Source organism: Apodemus sylvaticus, chromosome 5 (assembly GCF_947179515.1).
Source record: "Apodemus sylvaticus chromosome 5, mApoSyl1.1, whole genome shotgun sequence".
Taxonomy (NCBI): Eukaryota; Metazoa; Chordata; class Mammalia; order Rodentia; family Muridae; genus Apodemus; species Apodemus sylvaticus.
In genome coordinates, this window is record NC_067476.1 from 132,230,295 (window position 1) to 132,257,118 (window position 26,824).

A 26,824-nucleotide genomic window follows, 5' to 3' on the forward strand; every position below is an offset into this window, starting at 1 on the left:
GAGGCATGTGATTAGTTTGATTTTCTTATATTTGTTGAGGTCTGTCTTGTGACCAATTATATGGTCGATTTTGGAGAAGGTACCATGAGGTGCTGAGAAAAAGGTATATTCTTTTGCTTTAGGGTGAAATGTTCTATAAATATCAGTCAAATCCAATTGGTCCAAAGCTTCAATTAGTTTTAGTGTCCCTGTTAAGTTTCAGTTTTCCTGATCGGTCCATTGAGAAGAGTGGAGTGTTGAAGTCATCCACAATTTTTGTTTTAGGTGCAATGTGTGCTTTGAGCTTTTGTAAAGTTTCTTTTATGAATGAGGGTGCCCTTGCATTTGGAGCATAGATGTTCAGAATTGAAAGTTCTTCTTGGTGGATTTTTCCTTTGACCAGCAAGAAGTGTCCATCTGAGTCTCTTTTGATGACTTTAGGTTGAAAGTCAATTTTATCTGATATTAGAACGGCTACTCTGCCTCGTTTCCCAAGACCATTGGCTTTTAAAATTGTCTTCCAGCCTTTTTCTCTAAGGTAGTTTTTGCCTTTGAAACTGATGTGTGTTTCCTGTATGTAGCAAAATGTAGTGTCCTGTTTCCTTATCCAGTCCTTTAGTCTAAGTCTTTTTATTGGGGAACTGAGTCCATTGATGTTAAGAGATATTAAGGAATAGTGATTATTACTTCCCATCATTTTTGATGTTATTTTTTATTTGAGTGGTTAACTTCTTTGGGGTTTGACAAAGGAAGGTAACTATCTTGATTTTTCCAGGGTGTAGTTTCCCTCCTTGTATTGGAGTTTTCCTCCTATTATTCTTTGCAGAGCTGGGTTTGTGGAAAGATATTGTGTAAATTTGGTTTTGTCATAGAATATCTTGGTTTCTCCATTTATGGTGATTGAGAGTTTTGCTGGGTATAGTAGTCTTGGCTGACATTTGTGTTCTCTTAGAGTCTGAATGAAATCTGCCCAGGATCTTCTAGCTTTCATGGTCTCTGGTGAGAAGTCTAGTTGATTTTGATAGGTCTTCCTTTATATGTTACTTGGCCTTTTTCTCTTACTGCCTTTAATATTCTTTCTTTGTTTAGTGCATTTGGGGTTTTGATTATTATGTGACTGGGGTATTTCTGCTCAGGTCCAGTCTGTTTGGAGTTCTGTAGCTTCTTGTATATTCATGGGTATCTCTTTCTTTAGGTTAGGGAAGTTTTCTTCAATAATTTTGTTGAAGATATTTGCTGGCCCTTTCAGTTGTAAATCTTCACTCTCTTCTATACCAATAATCCTTAGGTTTGGTCTTCTCATTGTGTCCTGGATTTCCTGGGTGTTCTGGGATACACGCTTTTTGCATTTTGCATTTTCTTTGACTGTTGAGTCAATGGTTTCTGTGGTATCTTTGGCATCTGAGATTCTTTCTTCTATCTCTTGTATTCTGTTGTTGATATTTGAATCTATGGCCCCTGATTTCTTCTCAAGGTTTTCTATCTCCAAAGTTGTCTCCCTTTGTGATTTCTTAGTTGTTTCTACTTCTGTTTTTAGATCCTGGATGGTTTTGCTCAGTTCCTTCATTTGTTTGTTTGTGTTTTCCTTTAATTCTTTAAGAGATTTTTGTGCTTCCTCTTTCATGACTTCTGCCTGTTGACTCAAGTTCTCCTGCATTTCTTTAACTTTTTTTTCTGTTTCTTCTTTATTGGCTTCTATCTCTTGAGCCCTATTCTCCTGAATTTCTTTAAGTGACTTTTGTGTTTCATTATATGGGTTTCTAGCTTATTCATGTTCCCCTGTATTTTTTTAAGAGATCCATTTATGTCCTTTTTGTGTTCTTCTAGCAGCATCATGAACAATGATTTTAAATCCATATCTTGTTTTTCTGGTTTGTTGGCCTAACCAGGACTTGCTGATGTTGGAGAGTTTGGTTAAGATGCTGCCATATTGCCTAGATTTTTGTTAGCATTGTTCCTGCATTTGCCCTTTGCTGTCTTATTCTTTGGCGTTAGTTTGTCTTGTCTCTGGCTTGTGTTTGAGCCTCCTGTGTGGTTCTAGGGCTATTTCTGCAACACTGGGTGGCTGGGTTTCCCCTGTCAGAGATTGCTGATGTGCTGTCCTCCTCTTGGGTACCCTTGGAGTCCTAGTGTGCCTTGCCCCAGATTGACTCTGTGAACCAGGTGGTGCCCGTTTTCTCTTTCAGAAAGTGCTGATTGTATATGCAGCAGGACCTTTTCTGAGTGATGATTACTCTGCTGGGCAGCTGATCTCCCAACAGGGTTGGTGCACACAAGGCTAGCCCAGCTGCTCAGACCTGGAGCCTTGGCAAAAGCCTGGCAGGCCAAGGTCAGAGCAAAGTGCCCCTCGGGCAATTAGTGTTACCTGGTTCTGTCAGGTGGACAGGATGGTGGCATGCAGGTGCTCCAAGAAAGTGCTGGGAGAGTCTGCTGGGCTAACACCCTCCTGGCTGGGTTGCACAGAGATGGCCCACCAAGCAGCCCAGGTCCTGGGTACAGTCCAGTGCCTGTTGGGCTTAGACCCATGCTATGTTAGCCTCGGGCTATGACTGTTAGTTGACTTTGCCTGCTAGCACTGTCTTGCATCCCGTAGACAAAATGGCTGTGCACATGCAGTGCCAGGCAAACAACCTCCTGGCCAGGTTGGCACACTGATCGCCTCCCCCCACCAGCCCAGGGCCTAGGTGCAGGCCAATGCCGCCCATCAGGCTTAGACCCCCCACAATGTTGGCCTGGGGTTATGTTTGCATACCTCAGGTTGTCTGATCTCTCTGGCGTCCAGGAACCAAGATCGAGGCTAGTCTCTCATAACTGACTGGTGAGAGGCAGATTTTCGATGTGGCTTCTGTGTGGTGAAAGGTGCTGTAAATCTGCTGCTACTTGCAGCCTGGCTGGCCAGCGATAGTCAGTGGTAGTGGGCACAGGGCCTGCCTGGACCCTGTCACCTTGGTTCCACTGCTGATTGCCCTTCCTCTGGATGAGACGCTGCTGCTTCTGCTGCAGTAGCTGTAGCTGTTGCCAGCCGAGTCCCTATTCTTCATGTTTTATTCTAAAATGAGTTAAAAAACTAGAATGCTTGATGAACAGTGGAAGTCTGTGTAATAAGATGTTAGTACACAGGAACGCATGTATTGGGAAATGAGCTAGAATTTCCTGCCAAATAATGTGGGTCAATTTGTTTTCTACTCTAAACTTAATTGAGGACAAGTTTTCTTATAATATTATGTGCTTGGTAAAGGAAATATTAATATGAGATAGTACTAATTCTTTAGCATATTTATTATTTGCCACCATTCTTCTGAGGTCTTTGGTATTGGTATCACTGAAACAAGATGCTGAATACCAAACATATTAAAATACAGGATATTGGCCCTGGTCAGAGGTTGCCACCATCTTGGGTCCAGTGCAGCCAGGTACGCAGAGGACACCAGATTGAAGGATTGCTCAGGACACAGCCTGCCTGTGTTTCTTCCACATGAGGGAGGTGGGCAGCTCTAGAGCTGCCTGGGCACATATCCTACGGGCTAACATCTGACCTGCAGGGAGTCCTGTGGTTAAAGGGAGCCCGGTGGTCTAAGTTCCCCACCATCTTGGCTACCTTGGCCAAGTAGCCAGCTGCACTGGGTGTGCAGGGGACTCCAGAGTCTGGGATCACTTGGATCACAGCCTGCCTCGGTTCCTTCTTTGTGTGGATGCTGGGCAACACTACAGCTGTGTGGACACACATCCTGCAGGGAAGAGTCTGACCTTCAGGGAGCCCTGGTCCGAGCTCACCACCAGCTTGGATCCAGTGACAAAACAGCCAACTCAGCCATGGAAGCATCTGACCTGACAGATCTCAACAAGTATAAGAAGATCGATCTAATCCCATGCCTCCTATCAGATCACTATGAATTAAGAGTGGTCTTCAATAGCAAAAAAAAAAAAAAAAAAAAAAAAAACCAAAACCAAAAACAAACCAAACAAACAAAAAACAAAAACAAACAAACAAACAAACAAAACAGAAAGCCCACATACACATGGAGGCTGAACAATACTCTATTCAATGATAACTTGGTCAAAGAAGAAATAAAGAAAGGAATCAAAGATTGTTTAGAATTTAGTGAAAATGAAGGCACAGCATACCCAAATCTATGGGGCACAATGAAAGCAGTGCTAAGAGGAAAACTCATAGCACTGAATGCCCCAAAAAGAAACTGGAGAGAGCATACATGAGCAGCTTAATGACACACCTGAAAGCTCTGGCTGGTTGGAAACCGGGCGTATGGACGAAGGCTTATGGTACTCATGGAGAGGTGGGAACAGGGAAAATGAAAATCATTAGGAATGTAAACAAAGAATATAGAAAATAAAATAAAAAGAAATGAAAAGGTGAAGTTCTCATGCATAAAGTGACCCTCAGACAAGTGACAATAGGTGTAACTTTTTGGAGATCAGAGAACATGGTTATTCAAAATTTTCTCATGTATTATGAAAAGAAGCTGTAGTGATATCCTTCATTATTTGAAGGGAACTAATACTGGACTACTTTTTTTTCAATACTTATACCCAGGGTTTTAATACACTAGATAACAAACAAGGCAAACCCAATGCACAAATTTCACTCCATTTGTCTTTATGCAACAGAAATTGCAATTGAGTCCAGGCAGATAACAAACTAAAAAAACAAAACAAAACAAAACAAAAAAACCACATAACAAAACAGCAAAGAAATTTAGAGTGTATTATAGAAAACAGTATGTGCGACACTCAAAGCATGTTATGGAAATGAATCTGGAATTGTTCTAAAGAAATATCATAAACAGAACCGTGATACAAATAATGCTACTCACAATAGAAGGGCCCTCCCAAGTAAGACTGCAGTTTGGAAATGTGAATTTCTTTGAAAACAAAAAATCCTAAACTGACAATTCAGCTATGTTCACTCTTCTTAACAACTATATCAAGAAATGTTTCTACTGCATTACAATCAATGGAAACAGATAATACTGCCTTTTTGGCTCTAGGTGTCAAGTCATCATAGAAAGATGGCAAGAGAAAAAAGAAAAGTTATCTTAAATCTTACAGATATTTATACATATATAATTATCAGTATTATACTGTGTATACTTGTTACAGTTTCATTAAGTGCCTATTGTAAGAATATAAATTTCAGGATTGGATTCCCTAAAAGGAAGCATTGAAGGTCTGTTACATGAATATCTATTGAGTACTTGTTTGTTGGAAAGAGGATAGAGTGAATATATGGTAGTTCAAGGCATTTAGATTAGTAAATGTTAACCTAAACAACAATATTAATCATCCAGAGCTTCCAGGGACTAAACTACTAACCAACCAAAGAGTACATATAGAGAGACCAATGTTTCCAGATGCATATGCAGCAGAGCATGGCCTGTTGGACATCATAGGGAGGAGAGGCCTTGGTCCTGGGAAAACTAGACAATTAACAGCCAACCTACATAATAGGTAGGTTGATATTCATAAACAGAATGTTAATTGCAACTAAAATTGCTGATGAACATCGGAGAAATGAAATAAGAGAGTGAGAAACAATAAAAAATGAGAAAATACCTGGCAAATTCTATCTTCTAGATGGATCTTGTGTTTTGAAACAATGATCACAATAAAGCTGATATTGCCTGTTCTTTGCCTACACAAGAATTGTCCTTGCTGACAGGAGCATGACATACCTGTCACCTGTCACTCTGTCAGTGCCTGACAAATACATTGGTGAACACTCTCAGCCAACAATTGAACCGAACACAGGTTCCCCAATGGAGGAGCTAGAGAATGGACCCAAGAAGCTGAAGGGGGTTGCAATGCCATGGGAGGAACAGCAATATGAACCACCCAGTATCCCCAGAGCTCCCAGGGACTAAACCACCAACCAAAGAGTACACATGGAGAGACCCATGGCTCCAGATTTATATGAAGCAGTTGATGGCCTTGTTGGACATCAAAGGGAGGAGAGGCCCTTGGTCCTGAGAAGGCTAGATACCCCAGTTTTGGAGAATGCTAGGACAGGGAAGTTGGAGTGGGTGGATTTTTGAGCAGGGGGAGAGGGAATCGGTTAGAAGGTTTTTGGGAGAAACCAGGAAAGGGGAAAATTGAAATGTAAATAATAAATATATCTAATTTAAAAATTGTGTTTCATCAACAGTCAATCTTGTATCAGAGATATACTTAAGGGGTATTACTGCTCTGGGCTGAATGTAGGACTGCTGGTGGTCTCTGAGAGAAGGAAACATATTGTCTTCTTTTGTATACCCAACAGTATCCTTCATGAGGTCCAATGGATAACTAGAAATGTGTGGAAAAAAGTCAGTCTAAGTTCAAATAAATGGCCCCCAAAACAGACTAAATACAAAGGAATGCTAAAAGAAATATGTAAATATGTATTAAGGTAATGAGGAGTTGATGAGAAGGGGCATCAACACAAATCTGAAGGTTCTACTAGGTTTTAGTGTTTGTTCCAAATTCCATTAGCAATGGACTGATAACCTTCATGAGAACAAAATGTTTCTCATTGAAACCATGGTGTACTTATGTGACAAACATGATCATATAATTTGAGATGGACTGTATAAAAATTTGTGATCTGTGTTAGAAAAGTCATATCATGATTAAAACTCACTGGACTTTTCTCTGGGATTATGCAGAACAATGATGAGGTCCTTCTAGACGATAGAGTGTCAGCTTGTGAGGATTTAGATGGTAGAAAAGGCTCTAAGTAATCCTTTATGTGACAGTTTGAATTAAAAAGAACTACAGTGACATTTTTGCATTTCAGGGTAAAGTGATATTTCTTGTTGTTTTCTCAGAGTCCTCAAAAAGAAGCTGTGCTCCAGAGGCTTTAAAAGTTGTACATCATTGTGGCAATCACAGTTTGGAGGTTAAAATTCACTGTAGTGGTATTGATTTTTAAGGCTTAAATGACGCCTGGGGGGCAGGTGACACTTGGCACTGTTTGGCACAGCTAATATCCATAAATAGAGACTAAGAGAGGATATTGGTTGAAGATAATACCTTGGCTGATTTAAAGCTCCAGAACTGGATGTGTTGTGCAGAGAAGTTCAGGCCAATTATTACTTAACCTTCTTATGCTTATTTATTTTGCTCTATGTACTACCCTCAGATACTGCATGCCAAGGAACTAAACCAGGACACCTGTGAACCTTATATTCCACTTTGGTAATACTTGTGTGTGAGCACTTTGGACTAGAATTAGAGATGCAGGTCCTTTATCCAAGTTGAAACATTCAACCTATTCACATTAGTGGCCTAACTACTCTGGACCTACTCCTTGATGGCATAGACAGTAGCCATGAGAAATATTTTGAAGACATGGCTTGAGTAATAGATGTGCATTATGAGTTCTGATCAAACCAGAGCTGTTTCAGATAATCGGTTTCTGTGAAAAAACAGTACACCTCAGTTAAGCTTAGATGTGGTAGCTACAAGGATTAGAGGGTTTCTGGGATTAGAACAATGGCACTTCTTCATGTGGACAAATTGACACTGTCCCCCTCACATGTTCAACACAACATGATATCATGCTTGAGATTGCAAGCAATTAGTATCATCTCCAGAATACATTGTTTCTCCTATTCCTTCTGACTGGTCTCTGTAAAGGCATCTATAAGTCTCTGTGGCCAGTGATATCTGCATTGCTTAAAACCAGTGCATATGCAGTCATCTGAAAGCAATGAGGTGCATGGGTTAGAAGAAAGTCTACTGTGTATTATGTCTTGGATGTTAAGGCTAGCCATACAATTCTAATTAATTCCTCACTCCTGTTCTTCTCCTACTTCCTCTTCTGACTTCTTTAGATGTCCCTCCATACCCAAACTGTTTCTCTCATTTCTTCCCTGTAGGATTCCTGAAGTTCTCACAGTTTTCTGTTCAGCCCCTCCTACACTGGTCTAGGCTCTTTATCTCACCTTGCCATTTTCTGGTCACCATTTCTTCAATAAACATGTGTCATGAGTCTGGGTCTGAGTATCTTCTAACTTCACTTGGTGTTTCACTCAATATATGATGCCACATTTTAATGTCTAGCCTTCTTCAAAAATAACTTTGTTACCTGCATCACCATCTAGAGTCTATTCTAGGGTCATTACAATAATAGATGGAGAAAGCTCCAACATGACATTTTCAGAGACGTGTCTATGTCGTATCTCCTACAGGGAAGGATACCGGGCAAATGGACAGTATTCCCTTTTTCAAGACACATGAGGATTACTCAATTCATTCTCTTAAACAATTCTCCAATGGCCTTCATGGGAATAAACTTTATAGTATTTAAATAAAGAAAGGTAACTGAGCCTGAGCTTATATTGTATAAAGAAGGCCATAAATAAATTACTTCAACAACAGGCTGTGTTTTTGTACACTGTGTATTTTAATGTGGATTTCTGCACCCAGAGATCTGGATGCAGTCCAAACTTGATATTTTCACTATTAAGATGAATTTTCTAACTCAGTATTTTTATAAAATATTTCTGCATCTTCTTTGATTGTTTAATACTGAACTGATCAGCTTATATCTAAACAGGAATGGATTAGGATAGTCCCTCAAACAAAAGTAAAATTAAACCATGTTTAGTCACATTAATTTTTTTCATGGTCATTTTATAACAGCAATGAAGAAAAATACTAGATATAAAATGTTAGCTAAGAAATGGGGCATCTGCTATGAAAGCCAAGACTATATGGTTTTCATAGTCCTTTAAAGCAGGCTGTGTAGGTGTATGGATGTGTTTCAAGTGTGGTATAGAAAAGCCCTTGTGTACCAAAAGAAGAGCTTAATAGTCTGTTCTGGAGAGAGTTTCAAAAACCAGAGTACACAGAGAATTCAAAACACTAAAAGTTTGCCTCATGAGAATGTCAGAGCAGAAAAAGTCAAATATGGGGAAACATGCCATAGGTCATTGAAATTATATTCTGGTAAAGAATTTAATAAATTCTGCTTGAAAACTTTAAGAGACCTTTTTCTAAGTAATAAATGAATGTGTTTGCCAGAGGAAAATTCAACATGGCTAGCACTAGCTGCATGGTATGATTACTGTTTTCATACTTCTTCAGGACTACAACAAAAAAAAATGTTGTTTATAAAATGTGAAAGAAATGTGCAAATTTTTGAGGCAAAGAGCATTGTCAAATATAAATTGCACCAAGGACTGTTCCTAAAAGGGGGGGGTGGGCTGCTATTGCTATAAGGAATCTTCAGTCTTTGTATGGGGATCGAATTTTTATTTGGAGGGAGGGTCATAATGAGGGCCTCAGGAACAGATGTTGGAAAGAGTTGGAGAGATGGATAGATTGCCATAAAAATGAATGGAAATCTGCAACTGGCAGGTATGAAGATGTGGGTGGCATCTCCAGGAAGAGACAGATAAGGGATAAAGGACTGATGGAGGTGAACATTTTTGTAATCCCTTCTGAAGAACAACAATATCAACCAACCAGACCCCTCAGAGCTCCCAGGAACTAAACCACCAACCAGAGAATATACCTGAAGGGACCCATGACTCCAGCCACATATGTAGAAGAGGATGCATTGTCTGGCATCAATAGGAGGAGAAGTCCTTTGTCCTGTGAAGGCTTGATTCCCCTTAGTGCTTTTAATATTCTTTCAGTGTTATGTTCATTTGATGTTTTGACTATTACGTTATGGAAAGAATTTCTTTCTGGTCACGTCTATTTGGAGTTCTATAGGCTTCCTGTATGTTCATGGGCATCTATTTCTTTAGGTTAGGGAAGTTTTCTTCCACAATTTTGTTGAAGATATTTATTCCCCTCTAAGTTGGGAGCCTTCACTCTCTTTTATACCTATTGTCTTTAGGATTGTTCTTCTCATCATGTCCTGAATTTACTGGACGTTTTGGGTTGGGAGCCTTTTGAATTTTGCATTTTCTTTGACTGTTGTGTCAATGTTTTCTATGGTAATTTGTACACCTGAGATTCTCCTATTTCTTGTATTTTGTTGGTAATGCTTGCATATGTGACTCCAGATCTCTTTTCTACATTTTCCATCTCCAGGGTTGTCTCCCTTTGTGATTACTTCATTGTTTCTAATTACATTTTTATGGGTTTGCTCTTTAAGGCCTTCTACCTGTTCACTTGTCTTCTCCTATAATTATTTAAGGGAATTACTTATATCATTCTAAAATCCTTTATCATATTCAGGAGATGAAATTTTAGATATGAACCTTGCTTTTCAAGTGTATTGGTGTATCCAGGGCTTGCTGTGATAGGAAAACTGTTTTCTGATGTTGCCATATATTATTGGTTTCTGTTGCTTATGTACTTGTGCTTGCCTCTTGGCATTTGGTGTTTTTAGTGCTAACTAGGCTTGATGTCTCTGACTGGATCCTGTCTCTCCTGTGTGCCTGTGAGCCTGTGAGCCCATGAGTCTTTGAACCTGTGAGTCTGTGAGCATGTGGTCCTGTGACCCTGATTGTGTCAGAAATCCTGGTAGCCCAAATGTCTCTGTGATACTTTGATTCAGGGATCTTGGAATCCTGAGATCCTGGGTGTGTCTGAGATCCTGAGAGTCATGTTGTCTCTGAGATCCTAATATCCTGGTGTGTTTGGGCTCCTGGGAATCAAGCTTCTCCTGAGAGTTGTAGAGGTGGATTGGGAACCAGAGACCTAAAGTCTGTTCCAGGTACACGTGCAAACTGGAAGGAGGAACAAATACGAATCACCAATTGCTTCAGGTAACATTTCTGTGGGCATTCTTGATGCACCATGGGGATCTGTTCTAAGTGCCCTAACTGGGCCTAATACTCACACTTGTCTGTTGTATTCATTATATTCTATAGTATGAAGTTTATAGTATAAAATTAATGATTAGAATCTTATATTTAATTTTAAATAAATTAAGTTTTACCTCACAGATTTTAAATGGGCAAACTATTATAAATAATGCATGGATTAAAGCAGCAGCAAACTTCCAGCACAAGAGAACCATGCAGCATTACCATAAGGACAGAGAAGTGCTAGAAATCCTAAATGTATGTTCATGAGTTAGCATGTGTACCACAGAGATTTAAAGGTGGCAAGAATCAGGATAGGGAAGTAAGGAAAGGGGATTGCATTTGGAGGGTGTGGCTAAATACAAGGTTCAGCATTTAAGGTCGAAGAACTGTGCTTGCTGCCCATAGATCTTAAATCCTCTGATCTGCTGAAGCTCCAGTTTCAGATCTGAGCAGAAAATGTGCAAACCCCTGTGTAGCAAACTGCTCCTCCTGGCTATTTTTGTTCTGATCCTGAACTTTAGCCATGCAACCAGAAAAAGTACCATGAATCGCAAGACTGTATCCACACTGAACGAAGTATTTGATACCTTCAGGATTGTTTTCAATGAGAAGAGCAATGATACATATCTCAGAAACTTACGGCAAATATCTAAAATCAACAAAATGGTGAGTACTTCTCCCAGAGTGAGACAATCTTGATTTTCTCTCAAGTCTTAACTCAAGTTTTGAGGTACCATGTCCTCAGAGTTCAATTGTATCCTTGAGCCCTGGTTTGATATCTGGTGTTCATTCCTGGGCTGTTATATCATGTGTTGTAGAAATTTCATCCTGAACATACTACAGAAGGATTTTTGCTAAAACTACTGAGGTAAGCCTTTATGGTGCAAAAGGTTAGAGTATTAGTTTTACAGGACTCGTAAAAGAGTTTAGTCAACTTGTGGCACTATTATTTATTTTAGGATCAATATTACTATAACCTTTTCTGTAACCATGTTTGTTTATCTCTAATATACCATGTTTATTCACTGAAACAGATGGCTCAGGGCAGGTCTCATCACACTCCAGTTTGAATGATGCATTCTTAGCACTGAAGTGTGTCCACATAAATTCATCATTTATACCTAAGTTTTCAAGGAAATCCTTGTGTGTGAGTTGTCTACACACACACACACACACACACACACACACACACGTCAGAAATCCTGAAAAACAACAACAACAACAACAACAACAACAACAAAATACTAGTTGCATGGGGAACTCTCCATCTTATTCTGTTTAAATTTGTCTATACTAATAGGAACCAATAAGTTCCTATTTCAGAGTCAGCATAAAGTATCTTCTAATTTGACTAAATGGCATGAAATACCAGATATATATGTACACTTTTCAAGTCTTTCAGTTATATTTTACGTGTGGGTATGTGTTTGGGACCAGTATGCCAATATATATATGGAGGTCATAGATGCCTTTGGCTACTTAAACATCTTCTTATATCATGGGGTGTCCAGGAACTAAACTTGGTGTTTCATCTTTATGGTTTTCATCTTTGCTTATGGAGATCTCTAGACAGCCTAATTCTAACAATTATTATGTGAGAAAAGGGTTTCCTCATGATCATGAGGTCACAGTATCCATGTAAATTGTGAATCCCTTCCCTGAAGTCTTACATGTGGCCATGTTTGCTCCATCCTCCACACTGTCATTTAGAGCAAGGGACTCCTGGTATGTGTGTTTATGTTAATATGTTTTTCTGAATCTCTTGATCATAACAATTTTGTGCACTTCAGTAAACAATGACATTTTCTATCTGACAAATATCCCTTTCAAGAAAATGAAGAGTCATTGTACTTGTTTTGATAACCTTGCCCTTATTTCCTTCTTCTTTGTGAACACTGACATACACACCTGAGACAGACTATGGTTCCCATCTTTTCTATGCAGGTGTGCTTTATGGACATAACCTGAGGTAGTTTTCTAATATAAATGCTGCGTAAGATTCTATACCACAGTGGAAAACAGTCAATTATTCTATGCCAGATGCTGTTAAACCAAAAATCTGATTGACAGCAGCAAGACATAAAAGTGATATCATTCAGTGATGCTGTAAACTTCTTAGATGTTAAATGTTCTATGTGAGATCCTACAGAAAAAGAATTTAAGGATATATTTTAGACCATGCATATGTGCCCTTTCAAACAGTTCAGCATGCAGAATGGGCCTCATTTCAAGTTGTATGGAGACTTCTACAGGACAGATAAAGTCACCTAAGCAGTTCCCTACATGGAACTTGTAAGCTTATACTATTAAATTACACTGCAGATTCAACATACGATCTTCACAGTTACCTTGGAATGTTTCTAGAGCAGAACTTAGGAACCAGAGTCCCAATTTTGATAAAAAATGCATTAGGAACTAGGCACAAGGCAACTAGGAACCAACTATGAAGTATGATCACCTTGTATGTGGCATCTTTCAGAATCTCTTGCAAAATACAACTGTTTTCAGTAGATATGTTAGTCAAGCCACAAGTACTAGACTAGCCAAATCCTGAATCAACGTTAAAAGTATAAAATGATAAAAAGGGGAAACATGCAATCCAAACACATAGCAAAGGTGCATATTGTTCAGTGTGTATCTGAGTCTAATTGTACACACAGAACATAAATCACCCCACGAATGATTGACCTTACTCATGCTTCCAAGGGATAAATTCTATTATCTCAGCTTTGTTTCTTCCTGGATATGTATCTGAGATGCCCTCTGTAATGAATATGTGGGTGCCTATTAGTTGCACAAGCACGTGAATACAATGCCTTGAGATAAATTAGCATCATCAGTCAGCTTGAAGGTTGAGACACTCACAGACTCTATTCATTTGGCCTGAAATTTCCCCTTATGTGAAGCATTCCCAATTCTCCTTTCCACTGTAGGAAGTAAACTGAGGAAATGAAAGAAAGACATGCTCTGTGTTAAATGTAGTAAATGATGATCACTGATGGTGATCATCAGGTAGTCAAACCAACCTGAATCTTTGTTATCTTTACAAAGGGTGAATGCATTTTATTCTGAAATCAACAGGCTCATTCATTTAATGCTCCATTCTACAACCTTTGTTTCTGCTCAGGGCACATGTGTTATTGGGAATGTTTCTTACTCCTCTTGTGGGTTCTCTTCCAGTCTGGTTCTACCTTACTAACAATATTAAAAATGTTAGTCCCAGTCTTCCACCTTTGGTGTCTTGTTCATCGTATTACTTAACATAGTAACAAATGTATCAAGAAGGTCCTGATAATCATTCTGTTGGAAAAAAGTAGTTTGCACATGTGTTAAGATGGTGATAATTTTGACGATCATAAGTGTATTCATTGATCCAAATAAAAATGTTAGCTACAAAAGAAAATTAAAGCATACATGTAAATAAAAATACATAACTGTATATGAATTTTTCTCTTTTTCTCTTAGGGTGTTGTTCAAATTGCAATGGAAAGAACAGCATGCACAAAGGCTGAATCTGACTTTGACAAATGTTTTCTCCATAAACAGTTCATTCAGATAAGGGTGCGTATTTGGTGATGCCTCATTTCTGGCCAAATTGGGCAGGGGCCAGAGGTACTATGGACATGGATTTGTATAGATATATGGATATTTTGAGAAAATGCGTGTGATTGGAAATAACATATGTAGCAATGTAGTGATTTATGAAGGGATAGAGCTGGAGGTGGATACACATGTACTTGTGTCATTTCAGATCAATACTCTGTGCGTTTCTGCACATCTATATCCTTGTGGGTTAAAGTAAGACTATGTCCACAAATCATTATTTTAAATTATGAAGTGTTTGCCACGGAGCTCTTCAAACTGAGAGGGCAATGTTCCCTAAATTGATCCTCCCTTTGCAAGCACACTTTCTGGGGAGATGGTAATTAATTAAACTGTGCTACAGCAGATTTCCTGGTGGCTGTAAAAGAAAGGAGACCCAAACAGGACAAAGGTCTCCAGTGCTGCCCCCTAAACTATTCCATGTGTGTAGGGTTGTTTCTAACAACATCATAGCTCTCAGATATTATCCTTTCATTTGCAACTCTACTGAATGGATTGGATCCTTCTCTTTGTCCTGTTTCCCTCTTCCTCAGTAGCACAAGACTACTCATAAAAGATGCTCACAAGACAAGCAGCCAGAAGGGTGTGCAGTAATTTCTATAAAGATGAGTTTTATATGTTGTGTGAAATAAAGATAACTGACAAAAATGATAAACCAACTAGTTAGTTCCATTACAAAAAGCTACTGCAAAGGAAAGTTTATGAGTGGAAAGTGATGAATTAATCCTGTTTGTTTTCTAAAGGAGAGGCGTGGAAAAACATCATACCTTATATTGAGTCCTGAAAAATTGACATGCAATAAGTTCCTGTCTAAGTTGGCCAACTGTCCCTTCACTGAACAGGTACATCAGCAGAAGATATAAACATGGTTCATTAAGTGACACCTCATTCTGACAGAACCTTGTGAAAAGTAGGACCTGTGTACGATGTCTGAGGAGGTTTTTGTGCTAGTGTTTGCATGCTTGTTTACGTAAATGAAGTGCACAGGAAATGATCATATGCAAATATTTGTAGACAGAATGTGGAAATCATCATAGATACAATAGATATACTTGTTGGGGTGCATCAATACCTCAAAAGTAGCTCTGTGTACATATGAGGAGGAAGAGTCCATAACAATTAGTTATCTCCATTTACCAGGATATTTGGTACCAAGGGTATTAATGAATTGCTGTTCATTGACAGAATAAAGAGATGTGGTGATGTTTTCTTGTCAGAAGAGAGTCCTTTTACTCCAAGTTTAACCTACATTTTCAGAGTGCACTTGTGAAGGTCCCACTCAGACATTCAAATACTGAGGTGGGGTGGCTTTGGGAAGACCAGAAGGTCATGACCTCTCTCGATTAGCTTTTCCTTACTGTTCTGGTTTCAGAAGCTGATGGATTCTGGTATTTGATTCCTGCTGTTAGCAGGAGAGTATTGGGGAAAAAAACTTAGTTACTTGGGTTCTTTTACTCAGTTGTGTCTTCCTAGACAGGTAAGAGGTGAGAAACTCATTAACTTTTTGTGAGGCAGAGAGAATAGAAAAGGATAAAAACAAAGTCATGCATGAGTACTTGGATGGATGTGTGCACACACACACACACACACACACACACACACACACACAGAGAGAGAGAGAGAGAGAGAGAGAGAGAGAGAGAGAGAGAGAGAGAGAGAGAGATTTGGCTGGTTCTGACCATTCATCAACTTCACACGTGCACATACATACATATAGACATACATATATACCTATATATGTATGTACATATATATAGACACAGACATACAGACAGATAGATAGACATGTATACATATATAAAAAGCATAAACATTTTGTGGATTCAGAAGAGCCCTGACAGCTAAACTTTATTTTTCTCTCAGTCTTTTTATAGATTTTAGACAAAATCCTTTATGAAGTTTCCTCACAGATAAAATTACAAAAAAAGGAGTTGCAGAATAATGTAGATAGTAAGATCAAAGTATTATTTCATTCTATAAACTCATTATAAGTTCAAAACAAGAGTTTTGGATGTCCTTGTTTTATTATAGTGCACACTGGTGGCATTATCTCTGGATATTACATAGAATGAATATTTTCCTTGATCTCAAATATGTGCCAAATTTATTTTCCCACTTAGTGCAATTTTTAAGCTCATTGTACCCCTTATTATAGAGCCTTTACTTATTATTCTATGAGGAGGGGCATGTTCTATTCTTGATTTTAACTTTATTATATCTTTTAGGGAAAACAACTAAAACCGTCTCATTAAATTTCTTTCTAAAATTATTGAATCAAATCAAGAATTATATAGTCATTAATTCATCTAAATAGCATAGTATATGAAAGGATGTCTCCATATTGATCTGTAGAAAATGTGTTCAAGGGGCTGGAGAGGTGGCTCAGCGGTTAAGAGCACTGACTGCTCTTCCGTAGGTCCTGAGTTCAAATCCCAGCAACCACATGGTGGCTCACAACCATCCATAATGAAATCCGACACGCCCTCTTCTGGAGTGTCTGAAGACAGCTACAGTGTACTAACATATGATAAATAAATAAATCTTAAAAACAGTTTAAAAAAAAAAGAAAAAAAGAAAATGTGTTCAATAGTATGAGGTGATGCCCAGGAATCACTAAGCTGTGTAATAGTGATAGAAAAGCCACATCAGCAGTAAGAAACAATTCTTTGATGTTTCCATATCTCTCAGAGTACACCAATCATATCTATGCAAAATGGTGGGCCATCTCCAGAAATCCTACGTGCTTGCCATCACCGTACCTGCATGGTTTGTCCCATGTATGTAAGGGATCATAATATTTCCATGACTGAAATACCTCTTGCTGAAACTCTGCTTCTACTGCCAGATGCTTTCCAATACCTTGGGTTCCTGTGATAATACATACTGGGGGTGGCAGTGCCCATCTTCTCAAATATTTGTATCACCTCTTATTTTCAACATCATATCTCCTCTTTTGATATTTTGAAATCTATGCGTCACACTTAATGATTTGCCAATGATTTTGAACTAGATGCGCCTTGACCCTGGGGACTCCTGTGTTGTGTACCAGGGTTAAGGATCTCATGAATCTTGGTTTGGTGCATACTATCTTGTGGAATGTAGACAATCAGAGTAATGATCATTGTTCACTGACTATCTGGAAACCCAAGGAGACTGGAAAAACTAGTGGGTCATTATCATGGTTACCATTTCTACTTGACTTATGAGAATGATTATATTCCCTTTAATTTTTAAGATCCCTAATGGTCTATATTTCTTTCCTTATTTTTAGAGAAAAATCTGTTACCTTCATAAAATCAACTTTCATGAATTTATAGAAAGAATAGTTCCTATAATAGTCCACTGTGAAAGAGATGAGCCTATGAGCCAGGCTACACTGTTACCCACCACTCGGAGACCTTGATTCAAGCTTTGGAGTTCTAATATGGATTCATCACTTCAGTCTGGATGCAAGGAGTACCAGAGATATGCAGTCCAGTTATGCAAAATTGTCTTCCTTTTTATTTACACATACTTCTTTTGAATGAATCATTGTAAGCCTCACTAGACTAGCCCATGCTTTACTCAATAAAACAATGCCATTCCTCTAGAGATGTTGTTGTTCAAGAACAACTGCTATGTAGGAAGATAGGAAAAAACACATAGAACCCTGAGGCTCTTATCAACAAGTATGGGTCAGGTATGCTGTATTCTCTCTGATGATATGCAAGTTTTATATACACTTGTATTTCCTTCTGTATATATGAAGATTCTGACTTCCTATATCAGTAGATTGAAATATAGTAGATAATCTTCTGCCTTAAGGAAGACATGCATTGTAGTTATAAAATCTAAGAGCCAGCATATTACACCTTACTGTATGTCAGCACAGTTACACCTTACTGACTCGTATGGATGAATAGCCTTCACAACATCACAGCCAGCCCTTTGTTACTATCCTATAGCTCAGTACTTCACTGTGAAGCCCTCACATGCTTGACTTTGTATCAGTCTTGATGGTTTACACCTTTAAAGAAAAATAAACATCACTCTTCTCGATAGAAGAGTATAAAAATAATGTTCTCTGGGAGAGAAACTCAACAACCATTTCTATGCATACAGATGTATGTATTCACAGAAATAATGTGCTATATAGTATTTCACATATAATACATATTATTACACATATGTTTATATACATATATGCATGATGATTCTATTTTTAAACGTTAAGACTTGTACATGGGTTCCCCAAAAGACACCATATCCTGAGATATCCTAGAAGATCTACTGCACTCAGAGCATTTGGTAAGAACACCTCTGAAGTTGCACAGCTGCCTCCGGGTCCCAGTGGACTCAGGGGACCCATCACCCTCTAAATTTCCCACCCAACACAATACCCAGTTCTTTCTGCTGTGACAGACTGGTAGCTAGTCTGCTTCCCTGAAGATATCACATCCTGAGGCATCCCCATAGATATGCTGCATTCAGGACATATGAAACAACAGCCAGAGACATCCCAGGAGATCCATAGCACACAGGATAACTGAGCAATTAATTGCCAGCTTGTCTGCTCCCCTGGCAACACCACAGCTTGAACACACCCCAGACGTTCCTCTGTACATAGGGAAACTTGACAACACAGTCTAAATACTTCCCAGTGGATCTGTGACATGCAGGACAACTTATCCAATAGACTGAAAGCCTCTTTGGAGTTCTGCTGCACACAGGGAAACAGAAACCACAGGCTCCACAAGAGGTCTGCTACAGAGCAGTCAACCTAAAAGGAAACAGGAAGCAACCCAGAGACAAAAGAAGCAGACTCTAGACAGAGTTACCCAGACCAGCAAACACCAGGGATCACCAGACGTTGTGAGGCAAGCACAGTTCCACAAGCAACAGAAGCCAATATACATGGACATCATCAGAACCCTGTTTTCCTAACACAGCAAACCCTGAATACACCAAAATACATGAAAATTAGGAATTTGTCCTAAAATTTTATCTCATGAAGATAGTGGAGACCTTGACGGAGTATATAAATAACTCCCTGAAAGAAATACATTGAAGCACAGGTAAACAGATAGGTGCCCTAAAAAGGAAACAACTAAATCCCTTAAAGAATTATGGAAAACCACAATCATACAGGTGAAAAAATTGCATAAAGCAGTCTACAAACTAAAAGTGGAAGTCAAAACGATAAAGAAAACACAAATGGAGGCAACCCTGGAAATGGAAAACCTAGGAAAATGGTCAGGAATTACAGATGTAAGTATTTCCAGCAGACAACAAGAAATGGAAAAGAGAATCACAGGTGTAGAAGATACTTTGGAAGAGATTAACACAACAGGCAAAGAAAATTCAAAATATAGAAAAAAATCCACGAAATCCAGGACACATTGAAAAGACAAAATCTAAGAATAATTGGAATAGAGGAGAATGAAGATTCCCACCACAAAGGATCTGAAAATGTCCTTAAAAAATCATAGAAGAAATCTTCCCCACCCTAAAGAAAGAGACAACCATAAAGGTACAAGAATCCTATAGAACCCCAAATAAATGGGAGCAGAAAAGAAAGTCCTCTTGGTATATAATAATCAAAACAATAAATGCACAGAACAAAGAATAGCAAAAGCTACAGTAGATACAGGGCCAAGTATTAATCAAAGCCATACCTATCAGGATTACACGAGACTTCTCAATAGAGACTATGAAAGTCCAAAGAGGTCATGCAGACTCAAACACAAATGCCCATGCTACTATACCTAGCAAAATTCTCAATCAACTTAGATGGTGAAACAAAAATATTACAGGACAAAACTAAAATCAAGCAGGATCTATCTACCAATCTATCCTTACAGAGGATCCTAGAAGGAAAATACAAACACAAGGGATGTTTTTGTGGTACCTATACCAAAGAAAAGACAAGATATTAATCATCTCACAACAAAGCCAAAAGAAGAGAACCATAAGCACAAAAAGCTATCTACAAAAACAAATATAATAGGAGCCAACAGTCATATGTCTTTAATTCCTCTCAATATTAATAGGACTCAACTCACCTATAAAAAGACATAAGCTAACACACTTGATACACAAACAAGATCCAGCATTTTACTCCAACAAGAAGCACACCTCAATAACAAAAACAGTCACCATCTCAGTAAAAAGATGGAAAGAGTTATTCCAAGAAAAGGGTCCCAAGTAATAATCTGGGGTTGCCTTACTAATATCCAATAATATAGACTTTCTATCAAAAGTTATCAAGCATGATGAAGGAGGATACTTAATATTCATCAAATGGAAAATCTACCAAGAGAAAATCTCAATTCTGAACATATATGCTGTAAATGCAAAGTCACCCATATTCATAAAAGAAACTTTACTAAACACACATTGAACCCCAAACAATAATAGTGGGAGACTTCCACACCCCACTCTCACCAATGGGTAGGTCACTGAATTAGAAAATAAACAGAGATGGTGAAACTTATAAAGGTTATGAGCTAAATGGATTTAACAGATATGTACATAACATTTCACCCTAAAACAAGAGAATACACCTTTTCAGCATGTTAGTGTAATTTCTCCATAATCAGTCCTACAATTGGTCACAAAATAACCCTTAACCAATACAAGAAGAATGAAATAATCCCATGCATTGCATAAGAACAACATGGCCTAAGGCTGGTCTTTAATAATAGTAAAACCAACAAAAAGCCCACATATACATGGAAACTGAACAACTCTCTACTCAATGATAATTTGGTCAGGGAAGAAATAAAGAAAGATATTAAATACTTTCTGGAATTTAATGAAAATATTGACATACCATGCCCAAAATTATGGGACACAATGAAAACAGGACTAAGAGTAAAATTCATAACACTAAGTGCTCTGGTAAAGAAACTGAAGAGATCTTACCCTAACAACTTAACAGCATACCTGTGAACTCTAGAACAAAAGGAAGCAAACTCACCCAAGAGGAGTAGATGGCATTAAATAGTCAAACTCAAGGCCAAAATAAACCAATTAGAAACAAAGAAAAAAACAATCAATCAACAAAACCAAGACCAGGTTCTTTGAGAGAAGATAGATAACCCCTAGCCAAACTAACTAAATGACCAAGAGGCAGTTTCCAAACTAACAAAATCAGAAATGAAAAGAGAGACATAACAAGAGAAATGGAGTAAATTTAAAGAATCATCAGATTCTGCTACAGAAGTCCATATTGAACAAAATGGGAAAATGTAGATGAAATGGATGGTTTTCTAGGCAGCACACCCCAAAGTTAAATCAAGAACAGATAAAGGATCTGAATAGGCCCATATCCCATAAGGAACTAGAAGAAATCACTAAAAACCTTCCAACTTAAAAAAATCTCCTAAGACTAGATAGATTTAATTAAGAATTCAACCAGACTTCAAAGAAAACCTGATACCAGTATTCTGTAAATCATTCCATAAAATAGAAACAGTAGGAAGACTTACATAATTCATTCTATGAAGCTACAATTACTCTGATAACTAAACCACACCAGGGTTCAATGAAACAGGAGAACTTCAGACCAATCTCACTTATGAATATTGACGCAAAAATACTCAGTAAAATGCTCACAAACCAAACCCAGGAACACATCAAAATCATCATTAACCACAATCAAGTAGGCATACTCCTAGGGAAGCAAGTTTGTTTCAATATGTGAAAATCCATTAACATAATCCACTACATAAACTTAAAGAAAAAAAATTACATGATCAACTCCTTGGATGCAGAAAAAGCATTTGACAAAGTACAACATCCCTCCACGTTAAAATTCCTGGAGAGATCAGGAATTCAAGGCCCATACATAAACATAGTAAAAGCAACTTACTGCAAACTAACAGCCAATATCAAATTAAATGGAGAAATACTTGATGCAATCCCACTAAAATCAGGGATAAGAAAAGGATGCCCACTATCCCCATATCTATTCAATACAGTACTCAAAATACTAGGTAGAACAATAAGACAACAATAAGAGATGAAGCGGATCCAAATTGGCAAGGAAGAAATAACGGTATCACTATTTGCAGATGATATGATATTATAGATAAGTGACCCCCAAAATTCTACCAAAGTACTTTTCCAGCTAGTAAACAACTTTAGCTAAGTTGCAGGATATAAAATTAACTCCAATAAATCAGTAGCCTTCCTTTATACAAATGATAAACAGGCAGAGATCAATCCTGGAAATTATTGATCTAGCATTAGAGGGGAATATAAGGATAGATAAAAAGGAGGGAGGTGATTAAAGAATGGATGTAGAGAAGGTTTATGGGACATATAGGGAGGGGGGATCTGGGAAAGGGGAAACCATTTAGAATGTAAACAAAGAATATAGAAAATAGAAATATTTAAAAAAATAAAAAGAAATTAGAGAAACAACTCCTTTCATAATCGTCACAAATAATATAAAATATATTGGGATGACTATAACCCAACAAGGGAAAACTCTGTATGACAATAACTTCAAGTCTCTCAAGAAGGAAAGCAAGGAAAATCTCAGATGATGGAAAGATCTCCAATGCTCAGGATTGGTAGAATTAATATAGTAAAAATGGCCATCCTATCAAAGGCAATCTACAGATTCAATGCAATCCCCACCAAAATCTCAACACAATCCTTCAAAGACACAGAAAAAGAAATTCTCATTTGCAGCTATTCTGCACCTAATACAGAACAAATGTTGAAGTTTCTTAAGACGTTTATATCACCATAACTTATAAAAATATTTTGGCAGTTTGGAGGGGAAATAGAAGGTAAAATGAGCACAACTTAGTAACTAATTGCTTAAGAGTTAGTAATCTCAACTTAATTTCTCATGAATGTAGGTCTAATAACTCTACATTTAAAAAATGGAGATGGCTCACCAGGCACAGCATAAGAGATAGGAGCAATCCAATAACTTCATAAATCCACAATCTAAAATAAACTTTCTTCTTCACCATCAGAGGTAATATGAAGTAAATGTTAATTCATGAACTGATGCAGCTAACTAGTTTTTTGTAAATTTTTATAACTTTTTCTTGATTTTCTTTTTCTATTTTGTTTTACATAGTAGGTTTTGAAATGGAACAACCTGATTAAAGGGACTACTGAAATACAGTTAGATTTACTTCATTCCATAGCTCTCAATAATTTCATAATAAATTACACAGTACAAACACATCAACAGACAACACACAGAGACCTTATAATAATAATCTGTTTTGAAATATTAACCTTCACTAACAATGTCTGACACTTAAGGGACCTTCTACATAAAACCAGAGACAATTTTTTAATGAAACTAAACAATTTTTCTAAGTGCTTCAGTGATGCAAGAATGAGAATACAGAAACAAACTAAGCCTCTGTAGAAAAATAATGTACTCTTTAGAAAGTAATTGTGCCAAAAATGAATACCAGCTACCCTGCCCCTTTCTTGCTTTTAGATGTACCCTAGGCAGACTTCTAGCATATCTATATATTTCTGCCATACTAAGACTTTCTCCCATTGGTAGAATTAATATAGTAAAAATGGCCACCCTATCAAAGGCAATCTACAGATTCAATACAATCCCCACCAAAATCCCAACACAATCCTTCAAAGACACAGAAAGAGAAATTCTTATTTGCAGGTATTCTGAGCCTAATATAGAACAAATGTTGAAGTTTCTTAAGAGATTTATATCACCATAACTTTTGGTGCTCCCATTTGATCTACCCATGAAGTTGTTATCCAGTGTTCAGTCAAACAGGAGAGAGAAGAAGTTGAGAAGACAAACAAAGATAGGAATGTGTGAATAAGGAGTAATCACTAATGACATGTAAACTTATTCAGAAGCACCACATCAATTGGCTGTAGTAGAATAAACTCTTAGTCCCAGTACACAAGAAAAAGAGTCAGGTAGATCTCTATGACTTCAAGGCCACCTTAATCTACAAAATGAGTTCTAGGACAGCCATCCCTGTACAGTGAGACTGTTTCAACTCCTGTCAAAAAATAAGATAAAAAATGAAGTCTAATATCTCATATATAATTTTTAGAGAAGAAATGGAACATCAGCAGAAAACTTGTATAAAATAGAATGAAGTCAGCAGTAAGTGAATCAAGAAATATTCCACAAAGAGAATATGAGATACCTCACATGTGACTAAGAAGTAGCATACAACCAGTTTGGGATTAATAGCAATAGCTATTATGGGAAGAATAGAGTTCTAGTACTCCTATACCACAGTGACATGAGGACTCAATCCCAGGACAATATTGAATCTGCCAAGCATGTCAATGATTTTAAATGAGGAATTGTGTCTTCTCCATACATCAAGGCAATTGAAAATCCTTCAATCATGCTAACCCTCAATAATAGTCCTCTCTCTTTCAAGTAATACTTGATGCCAAAAAAATTCTACTCTGTGAGCTGGAGAAAATCATAATATATCTTTTCAAAGTAACAGACAACTTTCTTGATATTACAGGAGAAAAAGAAGCCCATATCACTTCAGGGAACCATCTTCCTACTTGTAGCTCTTCTGAGGGCTCTTCTATGAGTTAAGCGGCTCAAGAATGTACTTACTTTAATACTGATCACTTGCCAACATTTTAAGTCTTCTGGTGTATAGATGCACAGAGCTATATTCTTCTTTGTGCCTTCCAACATGGCAGTGGAAGGAGCTGTTCTTCGTCTTTCTTGGGACAAAGTATTCATTTCTACTGTGACATAAATGTAATTACCAGACTCACAATTATCAGTCGAGCTAAATATGTATGTACCAAGATTCATTTAATCATAAAGAGAGGTTTGTGTTCACAAATATCATAATTCTTTATGACTAAACTAGTATTTTTGTTCAATGTTATGATTCTTCATATAACCTGCCTATAAAAACCAACAAAAATGGAATAATGAGAGGCCACATCTCTCCTAATTTTCAACCTGGTCTCAAATAATTACTGCCGAAGTCCATTAAACCATTCAATTTGAATAAGGCTCTCTGTAATGATGTTTATTTCAAGTGTTTTAGATTTTCAGATTTTAGGCCTTAACGATCTTTGTATTCTTTAGTCTGGGGCAAACAAATTAGTGTATTGTCCTATAAAACCTTTAATCATAATCAAGTTTCCAAGATAGGAATTAACCTGCAGGGTTCTGGTTGGAATATATTTACCCATATAATGGAGTGACGATGTATGGATCAAGAGCTCTCACAAAGGAGGATGCATGGCAAAATAGGATTCCCTGAGTGACATTTAATGGCCATTGTATGAATTCTATTGGATGCTGGAGGGTGGCGGAAGTGAACAATAGTGAATATATGACAGTTTGAGACATTGGTCATAAGTGATAGAGGAATGTTCAGCTCTAAATATAATGGTTTTTACTCCAAGCAACAAGCTCAGGAAAACATCAAAAAAGTGGGAGCAGAAAGAAAGAGAACAAAATTGCAAAAAGAGCTACTAAATTTATTTTTCAGGCATAACATGGGCTTTGAAAACATGGTATCAACACAGCTGACATGCCTGTAATGGGCATACACACCTTGTTCTTGTCAATCACAGTTTGGGGAGACTGATAGCATATTACTTACCACTGCTGAACTGAGGTTCACTTTTAGATTCTGAAAGAATGGACATTATCTTTAGCTGTATACCCAACAGTAAGTCGTACTAGATTCTGATGGATAATGTGAATCCTGTCATCAAAAATAAAGTACAGTTGAATTCAATGTATCACAATATAAAATAAAAAGCTATTGGTGTTGAAAGGAACATATATGGAGGGTATGAAGTTGACAGAAATGTGAAGTTGATCAGAAGTTGGGGAGTGAGTATGCATAGAGTGAACTGAGTAGAGTAACTGGTGCACCAAGACTGCTGCTCTGTTCTGTACATGCATTTAAAGAGTCGGAGTGGAAGGAAATTGATAATGTAGGTCTCTCATGTTGCCATCGTAGTTCCTACTCTGAGTCTACAGACTCAGAACACCCAAAAATCATTGATTGTAGTAGCTTTCCTCCCATGGATTGATTTATGCTTTTGGATCTTGGTGGATAGGGAAGACATGGTACTCTTCTTTTTTCTGGTTCATGTCCATTTGAATTTTCCTCTGCTCTCTGGTTTTGTCTCAAGAGGATAATGGTTTGGTTCTAACCTAACATTTAGAACCTACACAAATATTTATAAAACTCTACTATTTTGGTTTTCACAGGGTTTCCCTTGCTATTATTGTCTGTGAAATCCACTGGCTTTAGAGAAACAACACAATCCTGATGTTACAAAGTTATTGATAAAATTCAGTGTGGAATTCTTTCTTTTGGGCATAGCAGAGGTATCATAACCCAGTAACTACACACTGGAGACCCTCATAAGAATGTGAACATGAGCATTTGCTTGTCGAGAATCAAGAGAGTTTACTAGGAAAATGTGGGGCTGCAAAACTGCCAATAATAATGGCATAAGTGCCAAAAATGGAAATC

At 37.7% G+C, this 26,824-nt stretch overlaps 1 protein-coding gene across 1 annotated transcript in view; it reads left to right on the forward strand.

Moving 5' to 3' along the window:
• The window catches only part of LOC127684936 (cystatin-related protein 2-like), a 268,764-nt gene that overhangs the window by 63,956 nt on the left and 177,984 nt on the right, over positions 1 to 26,824 (forward strand). The window contains exon 2 of the mRNA XM_052181696.1: positions 11,264 to 11,408. Coding sequence (XP_052037656.1) covers positions 11,264 to 11,408 — 145 coding nt within the window. The remainder of the gene's footprint in view (positions 1 to 11,263; positions 11,409 to 26,824) is intronic.